The 19,440-nt window shown below is 47.0% G+C and overlaps 1 protein-coding gene and 1 pseudogene across 1 annotated transcript in view; both read left to right on the top strand.

Moving 5' to 3' along the window:
• Lamc2 (laminin subunit gamma 2) overlaps positions 1-19,213 on the top strand; it is a 62,900-nt gene extending 43,687 nt beyond the window's left edge. The window contains exons 11-23 of the mRNA XM_057769701.1: positions 707-952; positions 2,556-2,701; positions 5,116-5,275; positions 5,563-5,768; positions 7,530-7,609; positions 8,674-8,823; positions 10,917-11,061; positions 12,061-12,210; positions 12,711-12,825; positions 13,674-13,873; positions 15,721-15,879; positions 15,967-16,066; positions 18,806-19,213. Of these exons, the coding sequence (XP_057625684.1) occupies positions 707-952; positions 2,556-2,701; positions 5,116-5,275; positions 5,563-5,768; positions 7,530-7,609; positions 8,674-8,823; positions 10,917-11,061; positions 12,061-12,210; positions 12,711-12,825; positions 13,674-13,873; positions 15,721-15,879; positions 15,967-16,066; positions 18,806-19,059 (2,111 nt within the window). The 3' untranslated portion in view covers positions 19,060-19,213. The remainder of the gene's footprint in view (positions 1-706; positions 953-2,555; positions 2,702-5,115; positions 5,276-5,562; positions 5,769-7,529; positions 7,610-8,673; positions 8,824-10,916; positions 11,062-12,060; positions 12,211-12,710; positions 12,826-13,673; positions 13,874-15,720; positions 15,880-15,966; positions 16,067-18,805) is intronic.
• On the top strand, positions 8,966-10,196 carry LOC130874489 (60S ribosomal protein L5-like; annotated as a pseudogene).
• Positions 19,214-19,440: the final 227 nt, after the last annotated feature.

Consider the following 19,440-nt stretch of genomic DNA (forward strand, 5'->3'; position numbering starts at 1 on the left):
ATGCCCCTGAGTGTCACATGCCTCTCAATCCGAAGAACGAAGCACTCAGCAGCAGCCTTGATATCATTGAAATTTCACTGCCTTTGCCTTCCTGCTGGCTTTGACCCAGCTAGCTAACTAAACCTCTTTGTGGGGCTGCAATGTTCTAACCTGTGGTGACCAAGGCCACCGAATGGCATACCTGATGCCTGTCACACGCACCTGTTCCTGAGGGTACTGTCCCGGGGGCCTGGGTTTAAGGCCTGCCTTAGTTAAGGTGTTGCTGTTGTGAAGAAACACCACGACCGTGGCAACTATCATACAGGAAAAAATTTAATTGGGCTTCAGAGGTTTAGTCCATTATTGTCATGGTAGGAAGCATGGTAGCACACAGGTGGACGTGGTGCTGGAGAGGGAGATGAGAGTTCTACGTTTGGATCCGAAGGCAGCAGGAAGAGACAGTGACACACTGGGCCTGGCTTGAGCATCTGAAACCTCAAAGCCCACTCCCAGTGGCACACTTCCTCCAACAAAACCACATCTGCTCCAACAAGGCTACACCTCCTAATGGTGCCAATCCTTATGAGCCTATGGGATTATTTTCATTCAAACTACCACAATGCATCTGCCAGGTTCTTTTGCCTGAAGCCTTAGACCTCTCTCTCTGGTCCCGGCTGCCGTTAGGTAACCATCTGGGGTGACCACATCTTCCTTGGTTCCTTCCCAGGTGCCCGCTGTGAGCTCTGTGCCGATGGCTATTTCGGGGATCCCTTTGGGGAACGTGGTCCAGTCAGGCCTTGTCAGCGCTGCCAGTGCAACAATAATGTGGACCCCAATGCCTCTGGGAACTGTGACCGGCTGACAGGCAGGTGCTTGAAATGCATCTACAACACAGCGGGTATCTACTGTGACCAGTGCAAGGCAGGTTACTTCGGGGACCCGTTGGCTCCCAACCCAGCAGACAAGTGTCGAGGTAGGACTATATCCCAGACAAATTAAGCACCCCCCCCCGTGTGTGTGAATGTATGCGTGCACATATGTAAACACATATGAACTTGCTAGAGTCTATAAACGGATGCAAATTACAGACAAGGAGACTAATATCGTGAGGCAGCTGGTTCCATGACCAGACTGGCTCCTGACCAATCTGCACCATTCACTGCCAGAAGCTTTAGAGCAGTGGCCCCTGCACCAGACTCTGGAACTGGTGCTCAAGGCTCTCAGATGGTTAAACCTGGGTGGGAGAAGTTAAAAAGGTCAGGTTTACATTCCTGAGGGGAAGAGCAGATAAAGTGGGGCCACATCCTCTGCCCAACCCCAAGGCAGGTAGGCAGAAAAGAAGCCGCCAGACCTGTCCCCGGAGAGCAATAAAGGACTCACAATTGAGCTGAACAAACGGAAGTGGGGAGGGGGCGGGTCATTAAGCAGTTTGAGAGACCCTCTCGGGAAGTCAGTGTGTGTACAGAAGGTAACCCTTGGAAGTGCTCCTGAGGAAGCCCGGCTTCAAAGCAGCTGTTGCTGTTGCAGGGGCTGGGGGGCTGGGAGGAGGGGGACAAGGGCTGCTTGAGATCAAAGCCTGAGTGTGCAGGTGCGTTTCTGAGCTCAGCGTTAGAGTCCAGGCCCACGTTCAGCCCTTAAACACAGATGCTGATGGTAACTCTGGTGTCTGGCACTTAGAAGTGTCCCTGTTATCAGGTTAGGACACCAGCGTGTCTACCTGAAGGTGCCTGAGGACCCCTGTGACTAGATGTGGCGTTCATGCCTATAATCCCAGCACTCATGAGGCTAAGGCAAGACATTTCTGAGTTAGAGGCTGAGCTACTGAGGAAGACCTTGTTTTACTTTCATTTAAAAAGTAAATAGACACAAGGGTGTATAAATTAACCCTTTCCTCATTTTGCATTTCATTAAAATTAGGCCATATACTTCTTCACTTAGCTGTCTAGGCCCGGCCATTTGCGGCAGTTTGCACCCCAGTACTAAAGTGACAAGAACATCCTAGCTCCTGGGGGTTCATTGCTAAAAAAGGAAGAGGCATGGGAAAGATGTGTGTGTAATACAGAACACTCAGCTCCGAGAGAGCAGCCCCTCACCCACTGGGACATCCTTGCCTCCTAAACAGAAGCTGGCGCACAGTAGGGCTCCTGCCTCCCCTGGCCTTTCCTGCAGCACCAGGAAAGGAACATCGGCTTTTCTGAGCCCTCAGGGTCCCTTGCCGTTTGTTTGTTCTAGGACCTGAGCGAATTATTCAACCTCTCTGAGCTCACATTCCTCATCGGTAAAACAGAGGGCAGTGTTTACATCAGGCTCAAAATAGGCCCTAAAGAAATGCATTTTATAAGCAAAATCGCGGTGCCAGCAAAGTGCCCAGTAGGCTTTCGGTTCAGGGAGAGGAGGAAGATGAGAGCCATCCTGGTGCCTCTTCATTCACATGGGTGGATCACTCTTGTGTGATTCCTCCGACCTGACACGGAGTGAGTGACAGGGGCAGGACACGGTCCTTTTCCCTTGCCACACCTCCCTTTCTGGGATGAGTGGGGTGGAAGGGTACCATTTATCTGCCTTTTATCTCTTAGCCTGCAACTGCAACCCCGCGGGCTCCGAGCCTGGAGAGTGTCGGAGTGACGGCAGCTGTGTTTGCAAGGCCGGCTTTGGAGGCCTCAACTGTGAGCACGCAGCACTGACCAGTTGCCCCGCTTGTTATGATCAAGTCAAGATTCAGGTAAGCCTGCTTCTCCTTCCCAGCCCCCAGCCCCAGGCGGACAGATTCTGAATGACTCTGTGCCCTGGTCCTATCACAGGTGTACAAACCCCAAATTTCTTGGGCATTGGTATTTGTGTTACTTAAAAAAAAATATGCTATGGGTGCAAAATGGCTCTGTGGACACAGGCAAGTCTGACAACTCTGAGTCCAATCCCTAGAGCCATGTAAAGGAGTAAGCCACCTCCCTCCCAGTTGTCCTCCCTGGCATGTGTACACACACACATGCACTCAAACACACATACAATAAATACAGTAAAAAATTTAAATTACACTAGAAACATTGCACGTAATAATTTTACGGTAGCTTTCCATTCTCATCTATACCATTTTCAACACCTTCTGGAAGATCCCGTCTCACTTGGTACTCAGGACAACTTAGTAAACCTGGGGAGGAAAGTATTCTGAATTCAGTTCTCAAGGGTTACTGTCTGAAAATACTTGTGATGTTTTTCAAAGTGGCACACCACATGGGATTGGGAGTGACGCTCATGTCCCCCAGAGTCTTTCCATTTGTCCTGGTGAGCAAATGCCCCCATCATATTACCTGGAGGCAAGTCTGTGGGACAGTTTCTCAATTAGTGATGGCTGTGGGAGAAGCCAACCACTCTGGTTGGAGCCAGCCCTGAGCAGGAGGTCCTGGGCTGTACAGGAAAGGCAGAGATGGCGTGGAGAGCAAGCCAGTAAGCAGCGCTCTCCGATAGCTTCTGCTCCTGCTCCTGCCTGGGATTCCTGCTCTGACTTCCCTTTATTGTGAACTATAAGCAGCAAAATGAAATAAACCCTTTCCTCTCCAAGTTGCTTTTGGTCACGGTATTTACCACAGCAACAGAAGGCAAAGGAAGACCCCATTGTAATGTGCCACTTCTAGCAAGGTTCCCTCTGACTCCAAGACATGACCTTATAAAACAAGTTCCAGAGCAGATCACGGTGACTCAGGTTTGCCTTCCCAGCCTGCAGGAGGCTGAGATTATCGCTCAGAGTTTCAGGCAATCCTGAGCTAACTAGTAAGTTTCAGACCAGCCATGTCTACAGATGAGACCCTGTATCAAAAAATAAAATGATAAAATTCAATAAAAACTTAAACTTCAAGCCGGGTGGTGGTGGCACATGCCTTTAATCCCAGCACTCGGGAGGCAGAGGCAGGTGGATCTCTGTGAATTCGAGGCCAGCCTGGTCTACAAGAGCTAGTTCCAGGACAGGAACCAAAAGCTACAGAGAAACCCTGTCTCGAAAAATCCAAAAAAAGAAAAGAAACAAACAAAAAAAAACCTTAAACTTCAAAGATGGATGAACTTGATATTGATAATTACTAATAATTCTTTCCTAGAGGGAATGATTAAGGGACAAATTGAACTTCATACGTAAACAATCTGGTTTTTTTTAAAGATTGGTTTTTTTTTTAATTATTGTTTTAAAATGTGTATGGGTGTTTTGCCTGCGTGTGCTTATGTTTGTGCATCTCAGGTGTGCCTGGTGCTCACAGAGAACCAAAGAAAGCCTTAGATCCTTTAGAACTGGAGTTACCATGCGGGATTGGGAACTAAACCCAGGTCAACACATGGTCTTAACCACTGAGTCATCTCTGCAGTCCCTTAATCTGGTTTTGGGGTTTTTGCTTGTTTGATTGGTTGTGTTTTTTTGTTGTTGTTGTTGCTTTTTGGATTTTGTTTTGGTTTTTTCGAGACAGGGTTTTTCCGTAGCTTTGGAGCCTGTCCTGGAACTCGCTCTGTAGACTAGGCTGGCCTCAGACTCAGAGATCCGCCTGTCTCTGCCTCCGAGTGCTGGAATTAAAGGTATGTGCCACCACCTCTGAGCTACATTCACCTATTTAAGAGCCTGTAGAAGGCTAGTTTGAGGGTCTCATGTAGCCTAGGCTGGCCTTAGACTCGCTATGGAATCTGAGGCTGTCACTTTGAGACCATGATCCTCTTGCCTCTGTCTCCCAAGTGCCGGGATTACAGGTGTGTTCCACCACAGGTTGCTAAAAACCATACATTTTATTTTCATTTTGTGTAGTAGTAAGAACTGAACCTTGTGTCTGCTAGGCAGGTACTCTAACACTGAGCTATATCTCTAGCCCTCAATAGCCTTTTCTAGAAATTTCCTGATGCCAGGTTCTGGTGGGCATGTGTAAATATTAACTCATTGAACACAAGAAATAACTATATCTTTTTAGCACCCCAATTTTATAGAAAAGAAAATGACTTGCCAAGGTCACTGCCTAGAGTAGTGAGCCAGGATCCACACTAAGTAGGTCTAGCTCAAGAGTCTAAATCTCAACCACCATGTTGTCCCCTGGATACCCGCTGCAGTTATGGGGATGAGCTCCGGTCCTCATCCTGTGCTTTCATTCCTTTCCTTTGTGTTTCCAGATGGGCCAGTTTAGCCAGCAGCTTCAGAGCCTGGAAGCCCTGGTCTCACAGGCCGGGAGTGGTCGCCGTGGTGCAGTCTCCAGCTCGGAGCTGGAAGGCCGACTGCAGCAGGCTGAGCAGGCCCTTCGGGACATTCTGAGAGAAGCCCAGATTTCGGAAGGTGAGGAAGGCCAACTCCCTAATAGCTAGGAGATTCATGGCCTAGAAAGAAGTGTGACACTAGGTCATAAACAAAGTCTTCTGTGGCTGTCAGCTCTGCAATATCTGCAGCCAGCCTTTGCCTGGGTGAAAGTACTGAATATGACAGTCTCCTGGCGCCTAAGTGACAGGATGAAGACCGACACAAGCGTCCATCACCCGCGTTTTCTCATTCAGCTCTAAGTTAGTCGGCCTTGGGGGTTAACTTGGTTATTCTACATCAGTCTTGCTTTTTCTCTTTGTGCGCAGGTGCCAAGAGAACTCTTAGTCTCCAGCTGGCCAAGGCAAGGAGCCAAGAGAACAGCTACCAGAACCGCCTGGATGACCTCAAGATGACTGTGGACAGGGTTCAGGCCCTGGGCAGTCAGAACCAGAACCGAGTTCAGGATACAAGTAGGCTCATCTCTCAGATGCGCCTGAGCCTGGCAGAAAATGAAGCTTCCCTGCAAAACGCTGTATGTTTGGCTGGTTAGGGCATTTACTCTCTGTATTTAATTGGTTAGGGTAGTCATGGTGGCCATGTTGGGGGCTGCTCCACAGGTCTCACTGGCTCACTCTCTGTCCCTAGATGTCTTGATCTACCTGGCAGGTAGCTGGGCTTTTCTTCTTTGTAACAGATGCATCTATCTATCTATCTATCTATCTATCTATCTATCTATCTATCTATCTATCTATCTCTGTGTCCTTTGCCCCTGCAATTTCCCACAGAACTGTATTATACACCCCTCTGTAGTTGATTTCTTTCTAGCTAGACACATTTTCATAATAGACAAAATCCTGCCTTTCCTCTTTCCTTTATGTGGAATTTAGTTTATTTCATATTTGTATTCTCTGCCCCTAATGCAGTATGTAGCTGTTGTAGTTATTTGCTGCATAAGTGTAAAAAAAAGATAAAGAAATGAATTAATGAGGGAGTGAAAACCAGAAAGAAGGAAGGAAGCAGGGAGGTGGGAGGGAGGGCCTCTGATGGGAACATGGGGCTGAAAGCGAAAGAGTGAGCTGGTGCCTGTGCAATCAGCACATGCTCCTTGGTAGTCCAAGCTGCAGTAGTAGAGGGAGATATAGTTGAGCCCCTTATATTTATGAGTTTGGAGGCTGTGGTGTAACTGTGCTTAGTGTCGAGAATGGCTGTGATCTCAGCACTCAGGAGGCCCAGGCAGAAGAGCAGCAAGTTCAAGGTCAGTCTCCACTATACAGTGAGATCCTGGCTCAAAGCCAACCCAAAAAACAACAAGGGTAACAGAAGCAATAACAGCAGAGACGAATAAAGAAAATGGGACTGAGTTTGGCGGAGGCAGGAGGACCAGGATCAAGGTCAGCCTTTGCTAGATTAGGGCCAGCCTGGGGTATAAAAAAACTAGATTCAAAACCAAAGCAATGAGCTAAATAAGAAAGGAAATTGAAAGATAATCAGATAGTATAATGAAAAAAAAAATCTCATTGATGTTGTTTTGACTCCCTCGTTTGAAAAGTATTTATTGTAGAAAATCAACAAAAACTCCCTATGAACCAATTACCACTAAATAAATATTCTCAAAACTTAGTATACTGGTCAGGGAAGAAGGCTCAGTAAGTGTTTGTGGTGGCAGTGTGGAGACCTGAGTTCAGATCCCCAGAACCCAGGAAGAGCCAGTTGTGGCGGTAAATGCCTCTATAACCCCAGTGCTAGGAAGGGGACAGGGACAGGAGAATCCCAGAGACTCACTGGCCAGTCAGTCCAACCTGGTAAATTGTTAGTGCCTCAAAAAATAAGGTTGAGCGTGAAAAAGAAAGACATCCAAGATCAATTTCTGGCCTTTACACATGTATGTGCAGGCAGATGCACCTGCGCGACGCACACACACACACACCATGATATATATGTGTAGAATGTATTTTTTTTTTGAGGCGGGGTCTCACTATGGAGCCCAGGCTAGCCTTAATATCATGATCTTCCTGTTTCTCCCCCCAAAGAATTACAAGTGTGCACCACCAAGTCAGAGAAATTGATATACTTTTAGATGCATCTATATTTTGCATAGCCTTCTTCTGAAATTGAATAGCTACTTTGTTCTTACCAATGCACACCTTTTTATGAGTTATCATGGTGACCAGGGCCCTTTGGTGTGTCAGGGCGAGGGCTCTTCTGTGTGGCTAGTGAGAAGTCCTGCTGGCTCTTCTGTTGAGGCTCCAGAGTCAAATGTAAAACCTTAACCGATTCTCTTTTCTTCCCATAGAACATCCATTCCTCAGAGCATTATGTAGGACCAAATGGCTTTAAAAGTCTGGCTCAGGAAGCCACAAGATTGGCAGACAGGTAAGCAGCGGTATTTGGCACCCCTGCTCCAGACTGCCTCTGTGATTTAAGACTATGGAACATAGATTTGCCTCCTCCAGGCTCCCGAGCCCTCCTCCCCAGCCTTCCTCCCCAGCCTGGAAGCCAGTTCTGAGCCTCTTAGCTTCCAGAGTATTGCAGGGGACAGACAGTCCACAGGACTGTCTTGGCAGGAGCCAGCAAAAGTATTCGTTTCCCAGCTTTCTCCATGACTCACAGATGGTTTTAGTGCATGTTCAACGTGAGTCCTCTGACCGTGTGAAATGAATCAGCCGCTGGAAACGGGTGTGTGCAGCTTTCAGGGACTCCTCAACTCCCACACCAAGCCTGAGAACAAGCAGCAAAGAGTTGTTTACTCACTTGTGGGGGTTCAAAGGGACCTTCCCCCACCCCCGGAAACTGGTGCTGCAGGACCCCAGAGATGACAGGCAGCTCCCTGGTCCTGACTTCTCACTATAAATCCTATCGTGTTCAAAAGCTTTGCGAGGCAGGGTGGAAGACTCTGCTAATCTCAAGAGGAATTCAGTCCATGGGGGCTGGCTTCTGATTTTGTAGCATGTGCTGCCTCCCGAGCCCCTGTTTTTGCTGTTTTAATGCTACTTCCAGGAGATCAGATATTGATAGGAGATTTTATTGACAAGTATTGCCCCTGTTGAAGCCCACTCTAAAGTTCCAGCACAATGAGTAGGGATGTTGACTCTGGGTGGGGAAGCCTTGGGGGTTCTGCTTGTGGGAAAACAGCTTATAGACACGATGTTCTATCGCCCCGAGCCACTCCCATCTCCCCTCTCCATACCTGCTCTGACTATGGCAGAAAAGGAGACAACCGCCAAAGGGCGATGACATGGTGGTGACATGAGACTGTTCTCCAGAACACCTGCTTCTCATGCTTCTTCTGACTCCATGCCTTCACGTCACTTCCGATTGGCTTCTACAAGCAAACCCAGTCCTTCATTCTTTTTCTATGTCTGCAGGAACGAGTTATGTTACCAACCTATGCTGATATTTCTATGAAAACTCTAATTCTTGATCTTTACTGTCTTCAGCCACATTGAGTCAGCTAACACGATGAAGCAACTAGCAAGGGAAACTGACGACTATTCCCAGCAAGCGTTGTCCTTGGCCCGCAAGGCTCAGAGTGGAGGAGGCGGAAGTGACATCCTGGACAGCTCCATGGTACAAGGTCTTATGGGAAAGTACGTTCGACTGGCTCCTCTGGGTGGGCCATAAAAGCTGAGCCCTCCCTCTTGAGGAGCATCTCATCTCTTTGAAACTATACATTAATAACAAAAATAATAATTTGAAATTATACATTAATAATAATGATAACTAATAATAATGAGATGTGTGTGGAGCTGTAGTTGTGGCTTTCTGCTCTGCAGGATGGGTGTGTGAAGGCTGTTAAGAGGAAGGCCTACTCTGAGAGATGCCTTTGAGCTTTAGAAGGGAGGGAGAGGGTAAAACTGACAACTGTGCTGGGAAATGATCAGTGATCCAGAGCAAAAATGAGGCCAACACGCTCCAGCACATGATGACAGTGACTGATGGAGATCTTATCTGTCAGACTACACCCCCCACAACCGAGGGGATGCAATAGTCTGCTCAGCATATGATCGGGAACTACCGAAATACAGTGTGAAAGTTGGCCTGACAAATTATACCGCAGCCTGTTGTGCTGGTGTGCTGCTGGCCCGCAGGCTTCTTGGTAGGTTTGGAATAGACAAGACCTATGAAGGCCAAATGTAGGTGCCTGGAGAGGAATACAGCATGGAAAGCATTGATGGTCAGCCTGGTGCCTTCACTTGCGTTTCGAATGCAGGTCTTGCCCAAACTACAACTGGCAATAAAGTTTTTGGGGTCCTGAAGGAACTGTGGATGGAAGATTATCTACCCCTTATAATACCAAGTGACTCCCTGGTTGTGATTCTGAAAGTAGGGACTTCAGCACAGAAGGCCATCAGGAGCACAGCATGAGTCAGAGTATTGCAGCTTACATGCATTACCTAATAGAGGAAGATGGAGATGCTTTTAAGAAACAGTTCTCTCAGTACATAAAGGATAACGTAACTCCAGACATGGAGGAAATGCATAAGAAAGCTCATGCTGCTACCCAAGAGGATCCATTATATGAGAAGAAGCCCAAGAGAGGGGTTAAGAAGAAGAGGGGGCTGGGTAGTGGAGGTGCACACACAGCTTTAATCCCAGAGGCAGAGGCAGAGGCAGGCAGGTTGAGTTAGAGGCCAACCTGGTCTACAAAGTGAGTTCCAGGACAGCCAGGGACAGTCAAGACAGAGAAACTCTGTCTCGAAAGACAAAACAAATAAGAAGAGAAGGTGGTGGTGGAGGAGGAGCCGTACCAAATTTTCCCTTACCTGGAAGATGACTGGTAGAAAGATCAGATTGCTCAAAAGAAGGCAAGCTTCCTCAGAGCTCAGGAATATCTGCTGAGAGCTAAAGCAATTTTCTGTGAAGGTTTTTTCATAAAGACAATAAACACATTGATCAAGCCAAAAAATAATAAGAAGGGTATAACAATGAGTAATACTTTGGGGGCTATTTTTAGGACTGAGAAAAGAAAGGTTGTGATATCTAAGTAAAACTTAAGTTCTGAGACATGATGGTGCATGGAGAGATGGTTACCCTCTGGTCTGTGAAGGTAAATATAGACCCATCTGACAGGACTGACGACAGAAAAGTCATATTTATATCATCAGCCGTTGAAAAGCTTGAGTTTTTCTGACCAAACCTACATAAGCCATAAGGGTTAAATTTAGACTGTAGCATCACGTAGCTAACATATAGTCTAGCTTGTTTTTCCATTTTTCTAACTATACACACACACACACACACACACACACACACAAAGGGGGAGGAGAAAGAGTGAGTGTGAGCAGCCTTAACTGGCTTGTAACTTCCTATGTAGATCAGGCTAGCCTTGAACTCACAGAGATCTACTTGTCTCTGTCTCCTGAACGCTTTGAGTCCCATGCCTAGCCCACATTTTTAAAACCACAGGATAAACTTTTGATTTTTTACAAAGAGTATTCTCTTCCCCATGTGGTTGTGCATACCTGCAATCCTAGTTCTTGGAGGCAGAGGCAGGAGGAGTGCAGTAAGTTTCAGGCCAGCCAAGGCTATACAAGATTCTGTCTCCAAAATGAAAAGGAAACAAAGAGTATGTTCACAAGATTCCTCCCTCCCTCCATCATCATCATCATCATCATCATCATCATCATCATCATCATCATCATCATTATTATTATTAACTATCTGCTTTTCCTGCCTACAGATTAGAAAACACCAAGTCCCTGGCCCAGCAGTTGTCAAGGGACAGTACCCAAGCTGACATTGAAGCAGATAGATCTTATCAACACAGTCTCCGCCTCCTGGATTCAGCATCTCAGCTCCAGGGAATCCATGATCTGTCCTTTCAGGTGAGGCCACTAATCCTATGCTCCTCACCCACAGACAACTGGCCAGGAAGCCCCTTTCTTCTCAAGGAATTTCATAAGGTTGTTCGACCAGAAGATTGTTCTCCATGTTGACTGTGTTAGCATCACATCAGCATGGTGCACAGCCAAGGCAACAGACTTTTTAGGGAAAGAGTTTCTTCAGCTGAGTAGTTCAGACATTTAAAGGCACAGTGCCTGCATTAGCTGTGTTCTGCTAAGGGTGGCAGAAGGCCATCTCCAAAAGACAGAGGAAAAGATAGGCGAGTGTGCACAGTCCCTTTTGAGATAACAGGGCCTAAGGGCCTCCCACCATCCCCACAAAGGCTTTCCATAACCCCGTTAGCACCCCTTGTCAACCAGATGCTTACTGTGTGGGTGGTGACCCGTATTGAAAGGGTAGCATCGACTTTTTGCTTTGTACTGGGAAGGGTATAGGTGCTTTCTGTTGTCTGTCTGTTCTTGACCCCAGTCCTTGTTCTTGAGCTTGTTTGTAGAGAAACATTTTATATTTCCTCCTTACTTCTGACCCTCAAATTGAAACCAATGGGGAATTATTATGGAGTTTGATACATTTCTCTGTTCTGCTAACAAGAAGAGTTTTGTCATCAGAAGGTTTGCTTTTTTTTCTGCATCATTCTTAGCTATTGCAACCTAGTTGGATTAAGTTCATCTGCATACCTACAGCTAACGTCACTCACAATGATCTCCATAGAGATATGTTACATGAATAGATAAAGCTATTGTTTTTAAAAAGTTAGAGTCTGCTCTTTAACAAAACTTACTGTATTCTTGGGAGACCTATTGCCTGTCTTTCTTTGGCACACTGCCTCTTTTCTGGTAAGCTTTGTGCTTTTAGGGCCAATGTCTGCTTTCTCGACTTCTTAAGGCTGGCACTAATTCAGATGGTGACACCGGGTCCTGAAGTTAGTGTGGTAGCTTGTGTGCAGACAATCCAACTCATTTATACCTTTGTGCCCACAGGTGGAAGCGAAGAGGATCAGACAAAAAGCTGATTCTCTCTCCAACCTGGTGACCAGACAGATGGATGCCTTCACACGTGTGCAAAACAATCTGGGGAACTGGGAAAAGGAAACACATCAGCTTTTACAGACTGGGAAGGACAGGAGACAGGTACTCTCTCTGTTCCAATCACTCCGACAACAAGCATGTACTAGATGCCGGCTGTGTGAGTGAAAAGGTCAGGGCCTCTACCAGAAAGCCTCCGAAGGTCACGGTGCCACTGGCTGCAGAGAGAATAGCCAAGATTGGAGTTTTGATGGCATTAGCCCTACCCACTGAGTCAGCATCTGAACCCTGGAAGAGGACCCAGGCCTTCTATGTCTCATTCTGGTCCAACTCGTCTATTATCTTGGTTTCAACAAGTATCTAGTGTTTAAAACGATAATTTGCAAAACTCTTCCCACCCCTGATGGCGGACAAGAGTTGGAGACTCTCCTGTAAAAGGCGTATCTTGTTGACTTACAAAGTCTTTCCCTGATCAGATTGTAGAGGGCTTTGCTCTAGCACCCTCAGCCTGTGGTGAGTCACAGCGCTCTGTTGTCACGGAGAAACTGTGTCAGGGTGATTGTGCCAGCAGGAATGCACTTATTCTAATCTTGTTCTATTTACAGACATCAGAGCAACTGCTTTCCCGTGCCAACCTTGCTAAAAACAGAGCCCAAGAAGCGCTAAGTACAGGCAATGCCACTTTTTATGAAGTTGAGAATATCCTGAAGAACCTCAGAGGTTAGTGCTATGTGATCCAGGTTGGCACTTTTAAAGGTACATTTATGATTCATTTAAGTCCTCGTTTCTCTCCTTAAGTGGTGGTGGGTGTATTGGTTATTAATAGATGCTTAGTCACTGTTTTTCTAAGGTAATGATGATCTCACTAATGCTTGCGGAAGGCAGTGGAAGTAATTCACCAAAGTAGCAGAAGTCCTGAGTTCCGGTCCTTACTGGGTCAAACTCTCTGTGTGGTCATAGAAGTCATACAGCCTTTCTAGATCTCTGTGTCCTCCTTAAGGGTAACAGGACATCTCTAAGGTCCTCCACATCCAATATGTCACTAACGAATTGATATTTTCCTTTCCTTGGGTGGCCTGGTCACCAATATGGTTGTTCTGAGGTAATGACATGTGGCTGTCAAGGAATTTGAGGTGTGTCTTGAAGACACTTGATTAAAATTGTAGCATCATTCGCTAACATGGCTTGGATTCTCTCCCGTACCCACTGTGACCATCCCAACTCTGTGACCACACCCAGTTCAATGACCACACCCCAGCTCTGTGACCACCCCAACTCTGGTCATTGTCCTCAGGCTTGGCCTTAGAGCTTTGGGCTTCTGGGATTCACCTGCTGTGTGTGGTTCACTTTGGATGTTGGCATCCTTGCAGTGGTGGAGTCCCAGACAGGTTAACTGTCAGTGGTTCCCCCAACAGCTCTTTTAAGATTCTTTCTCTTGGGAAAGAGTCACCCAGCCACATCTCTTATCTTTCAGGATTTTTTTTTCTCAAAACATCAGGCTCTCTCATTCAGCTTTTACTTATAATCCTGTGTCTGTGAAAATGGGTTTTTTCTTTCCTTTGTTTCAGAGTTTGATCTGCAGGTTGAAGACAAAAAAGCCGAGGCTGAAGAGGCCATGAAGAGACTCTCCCATATTAGCCAGAAGGTTGCAGAAGCCACTGACAAGACCCAGCAAGCAGAAACGGCCCTGGGGAGTGCCGCTGCCGACACCCAGAGGGCAAAGAACGCAGCTAGGGAGGCCCTGGAGATCAGCAGCGAGATAGAACAGGTAAAGAAAAATGGATGTGCAGGTTGCCACAGGCAGTGCCTGACACAGGATGCTTCAGAGAGAGAAGACTTTAGCTCAAGACAGTTCCTGTGGCTCAGAGTCCTGGACAGTCCACAGCAGCCCCACTCCCCACGCCCACCCCCTTCAGCGGGATGAATGCGGTCACTGGCTACCAGTGGATACATTGTATTCAGCTGAATATACTTTGGAAAGTGGAAATGACTTTCTCACCATTCCGGAGGCTAGGAAACAACACAATTAGAGAATCAGGAGTGCGACAGTCCTCCGACAGCTCCAGGGAGAAGTGTTCCTTTCCTCTTCCCAGCTTCTGGGGATGGCAGTCAGTCCTTGGTCTTCTTGAATCACAGCTTCGTCAGTCTACTCCCTGCTTGGGTGGTCCCGAGAGTTCTCTGTCAACTCTTCCCTTCTTCCTTCCCTCCCTCCCTCTCTTCCCTCTCTCCCCCTCCTTCTCTTCCATCCCTCTCTCCCTCTTTATCTTCTTCTTCAAGACATGGTTTCACTATGTAGCCCAGGCTGGCCCCTGAGTTCATCTCTCGGTCTCTTCCTATAAAAAGGCATCAATCCTGTTGAATTAGGGCCCACCGCACTCCAGTATAACTTCACCACGTGAGGTCATCTGGGTTGAGAGGGGTGAGGAAGGGAAGAAAGTCTCCACCATATCTTTGTTTGCACTGGGTAAGCTCCCTACCGATGAACAACATCCCTAGCCCTTAGGATTTCAATGTCTGTTTTAGGGTGCTAAATTTAACTGGTAACAATTGCCACTAGTACTTTGATTCTCTCTATGAAATCCTGGAGCTCTAGAGCCTTCTATAACGCGTGTCTGAGCTCGGCCTTCTTATTTTACTCTGTTCTCCTCTGCGCATGATTGGGACGAAGAGAAGAACTGTCTGGTCTCCTGCTTGAGGAGCACTTGTAACTGGGTAACTGGGGTAGCCAGCTGCGCTCTGCTTACAGCCCATGCTGTAAACTACAGTGGAAGGAATGCTCCTTGGCCGAAAGAGCTCCTTCCTTAAGCACAGCTTCTAGAGAGCTCGTGCCACTCCAGAAAGCCCAGAAGGAGCGCCTGGTATCCAGACTATTTGACCTCACTTTTAGAGCACTTGGTAACCTACAAAAATAATTTTTAATAATTTCCCTTGAAGCTTGTTTCATGTTCCTTTCTTTTTTTCTCATTTTTTAAAAATGTTTTTTCAAGACAGAGTTCCTTTGTGTAGTCCTAGCTGACCTGGAACTTGCTCTGTATACCAGGCTGGCCTTGAATTCTGAGATCCACCTGTCTCTGCTTCCCAAATGCTGATTTGTGTGTTACCACCACTGCCCAGTTGCACCTTTCTTTACCTAGCATCTAGCATAAAAATTCCTGCACTTATTTAATTAAAGCTTATTGATGAAAGGCATTGATGAGCTCTTTTTCTTGCAAAGACAAAAATCCACCACTCTAACTAATTCATTGTTTGCCTTCCAAGCACAACTGTCTTGGGGAAATCCTAGTAAAGTCTCAGAGACGAGGGCAATAAAGGACAATGATGAAGGACCATGTTTCTTGTCCTCTGGATTTTCTCAAATGCTTCCTGATTGTTTTTCAGAATCTCCTAGGCATTGGACTGCACAGACCCTCCCAGTCTCCAGAGAGCTAGCCTAGAACTAACTTGCTTGAGGCCTGCCTGGGGAAGGGTATGTTCCCAGGCCTGCCTTGCGCGTTGTTCATCTGACTTACTCTATCAGAGCCAGGCTGCAGCTGTAGTTTTTCTGCAACTGTCCTTGGGATGTTTTGAGCCTCACCCTCTCTCTCCTTCCGTCCCTGGCTCCTTTTCTTCTCCCAGGAGATAGGGAGTCTGAACTTGGAAGCCAATGTGACTGCAGATGGGGCCTTGGCCATGGAGAAGGGACTGGCCACTCTGAAGAATGAGATGAGAGAGGTGGAAGAGGAGCTGGCCAGGAAGGAGCTGGAGTTTGACGTGGACAAGGACACCATGCAGCTGGTGAGTGACTGCTCCTTCCCAGAGAGCTCTCTTGAAAGTGGCCGAGACAAAAATAAGCTCTCAAGACACCTTTGTAATCCATTGCAGGTGATTACTGAAGTCCAGCAAGCTGATGCCAGAGCCAAGAGTGCCGGGGTTACAATCCAAGACACGCTCAACACATTGGACAGCATCCTACAGCTGATAGGTCTGTGCAGCATCCACGGCCTTCCATACCAGGGACTGTCCCCAGAAGACTCGATATTCTTAGTCCTGTTGGATGGATCTCAGTTTTCCCTGAGAACATCTGGGAATCTGCTTTGTTTCAGGGCTCAGACGCTTGGGCCGGGTTGCTTTACATTGTCTCTGTTTTACCATCTCTAAGATGAGTCACTGAGCACTTGTAGCTGGAAGTGAAGATGTGAGTCAGAGAACTGGGGGTGTTCCAGGAACTTCCCAGAAGACTGGCCGGCCTGGGGGTCCGGCTAAGGAATCTGGTCTTGGTTCTGGGGGGTTGCCTGGGCAGTTTTGAGCAGGAGAGTAAAATCATTACTGCTCTAGGGAAGAGAATGTGGTGGCTTAGATAGAACCTGGGAAGGCTACCTGGGGAACAGTTGAAGCAGGACAAGGTGTCAGGGGCCATCCCTGAGACAGTAGAAGTGGGGAGGGGAAAGGTGTGGGGGAAAGGGCTCCCCTAGTCTGAAGGACCATCCGATGATTCTGCGGTCTGTTCCTCCCCAGACCAAACCTATCCCTGCTATGACCAACAGGGGAAACATCCAGAGGAAATGTGGAAAGAGCAGGCCTAGGAGATACTGTGAATTTCAGGCTAGAATAGATTCACTAGTGCAGTGTGGCAGGGAATCAGGCTTTCTCATAGCCATTCCCCCAAAGACACTGATGTTAATTAAAAGTCTGACTCTGGAGGCTGGAGAGATGGCTTGTTGTTCATTCTTCCAGAGGATCCTGTTTTGGTTCCTGGTACCCATGTTGGGCAGCACATAACCATCTGTAGCCCCACTCCAGGGGTAGCTGGTATGTTCTCTGGCTTCCACACACACCTGCGCGCGCGCGTGCACACACACACTCACACAATTTTTTAAATTAAAGTCTACACTTAAGTAGTTAATAGGGAGCCCTCACCAATAGAGATTGCAGTGGATAGGGAGTAGGAACTGGATCACACTAGCCCATGACATCTTAGCCTTAGCTCTGCCCCAGCAGTTCTGTAGAACAGCTCCAGCACGGAGGGCTCTGTGGGATTATCATCACACTGAGAGACCACTGCCATCTGTGTTATTACACTAACGGGTCTGTTTGTGATCCAGCCAGCCCCGCACAGTAAAATGTCCTCTACAGATTATAAATGCAATCTCAGCCAGGTGGGGATGGAACACGCCTTTCATCCACCTCTTGGGAGGCAGAGGCAGGCAGATCTCTGTGAGTTTGAGGTCAGCATGGTCTACAAGGCTAGTTTCAGGACAGCCTGGGCTACACAGAGAAACCCTGTCTCAGAAAACAAAATAAAACCAATAAACAAACAAACAAAAAAAACAAACAAACAAACAAAAAAAACCACAGTCTCCCAGTTGAGATTTTAGCCGTATTACTTAGCATTCTAAAAAGGGTAATGAAATTAGTGGAGCCTTTAAAGGAAAATGAGTGGGAGGGAGGGTAGTGGGAACTGTTGGCATTTACTGCGTCACGTACTGTGCCAGGAGCTCTCGTGGCATAGCCATTTAAGTCTCGTAAGCCTCTGGGAGATGAATTTTATTATTTTGCCTCACAGGGGAATGAACTGAGGCTGCACAGCACACAGCCAACTGCGGGGCAGGGTTTACACTGTGATCTGTGTCTCCGTGTTTCAGTTCCTTTCTTAGATTTGGCTTCCCATAAACATGTTATTTTGTTCCCAAGCTTACTAACATTCCGTGCTTGTCATAGAACCCCTAATTCTTGAGTTTTGTCCGGAAGGGTCCGTTGGGTCAATATTTTCATTATGGTATAATTTCCACTCTAGGCACTCTCTTAGTCTTGGGATAATAACTCATTCAGTGCTCTAACTATAATGTATAATAAGATCATGCACCCAAATACTGGCAATGGGCTTGAGGAAACTGACTCTCACAGGTTTTCCTCTGACCTTTACACATGTGCTGTGGCACAGGCAGACAGACAGTCAGACAGACCCACATACAAATAAATAAATTTAACTTAAAAAGTTATGAGAAAACAAAAAATAAGGAAACAAATCCTGTGTCTACAGCTCAGCTGTGTGAGGCAGCCTGACCTTGAGTTTGGATTCACTCGAATCTACCCGAATCTACTTGAACTAAATGTATATGGCAAGTGCCCTCATGTTGACATAGGCTTTACAAAGTGTATGGGGAAAATATACTGGAAAAAATGCAGTGACATTTGCCATTGGAAATAAATAGATACCTAGCCAGGTCCCCACTGTTCGAGCCAGAATGAAGTCTTACCTCATTCACCTTGGCCTCTGTAAACCCTGAAGCTTAGCCAGTTTCTAAAGGTCTCTTAGCAGAAAACAGCAAGCTATTTCCTCGGGGTGATAGACAGCATGTTTGGCGTTAGTTCGGGTCTCAGGGGTGAACTGTGTTAGGCAGTTACCTTGGACAGTTCTCAGACCCCTATAACCTTTAGCTTTCTGTTATTTCAACCAGATAGAACTCCAGACTTCCCTGGCTGCCTGATGGAGCTTAGTCTTTTTTTTTTCTTCCTTTTTTTCTTTTTTGGAGCTTAGTCTTGAACTAGGTTATTCATAGCATAAATACATGCTCAGTGTTCTCAGATTTCTACATTCCTCTTAATTTAAAGCCATTTCAATGTCTGACATGGTGTTTTCTCTGGGCAGGTGAAATCAAGTGTTCCTTAAGATCTCGCCACAGCCTTTCTCTATTAACGTCTTTCTTGTTCCCTAAAATAGACCAGCCTGGCAGTGTGGATGAAGAGGGACTGATGCTATTAGAACAAGAGCTTTTCCAAGCCAAGACCCAGGTCAACAGTCGACTGCGGCCCTTGATGTCTGAGCTGGAGGAGAGGGCCCGGCAACAGAGGAACCACCTGCATCTCCTGGAGACAAGCATAGATGGGATTCTGGCTGATGTGAAGAACCTGGAGAACATCCGAGACAACCTGCCCCCGGGATGCTACAACACTCAGGCTCTTGAGCAACAGTGATGCTGCCATAGAGATTTCCCCGCTAAGGTTCTTGGGACATAGACCTAAGGGATCAGGAGCCATCTCATGGATGGGGCGGGCTGAGGATATTTGAACATGTTTAATGGGTTTGTTCAGGTCTGTTGGACCCAATTCCATCCCTGAGACTATGGGTAGATGGATGGTACCAGTGTGGTACTGTTTGCTTGCTGGTGCTGGCTGGCAATGAGGAGACCAATCAAGGACCAACCACACTAACACATGTTGACCTCAGAGCTGCCATAACCTGAGACCTGGAATACACAAAGTGCTGCTGCGTAAGTCAGGGCAGGAAATCCAATTCCACTGTGGCCAGTAAAGCACCCTTGCTTCACCCACTGCAAGCTTTTGTTGGGCAGAGTT

Source organism: Chionomys nivalis, chromosome 5 (genome assembly GCF_950005125.1).
Source record: "Chionomys nivalis chromosome 5, mChiNiv1.1, whole genome shotgun sequence".
Classification (NCBI taxonomy): Eukaryota; Metazoa; Chordata; class Mammalia; order Rodentia; family Cricetidae; genus Chionomys; species Chionomys nivalis.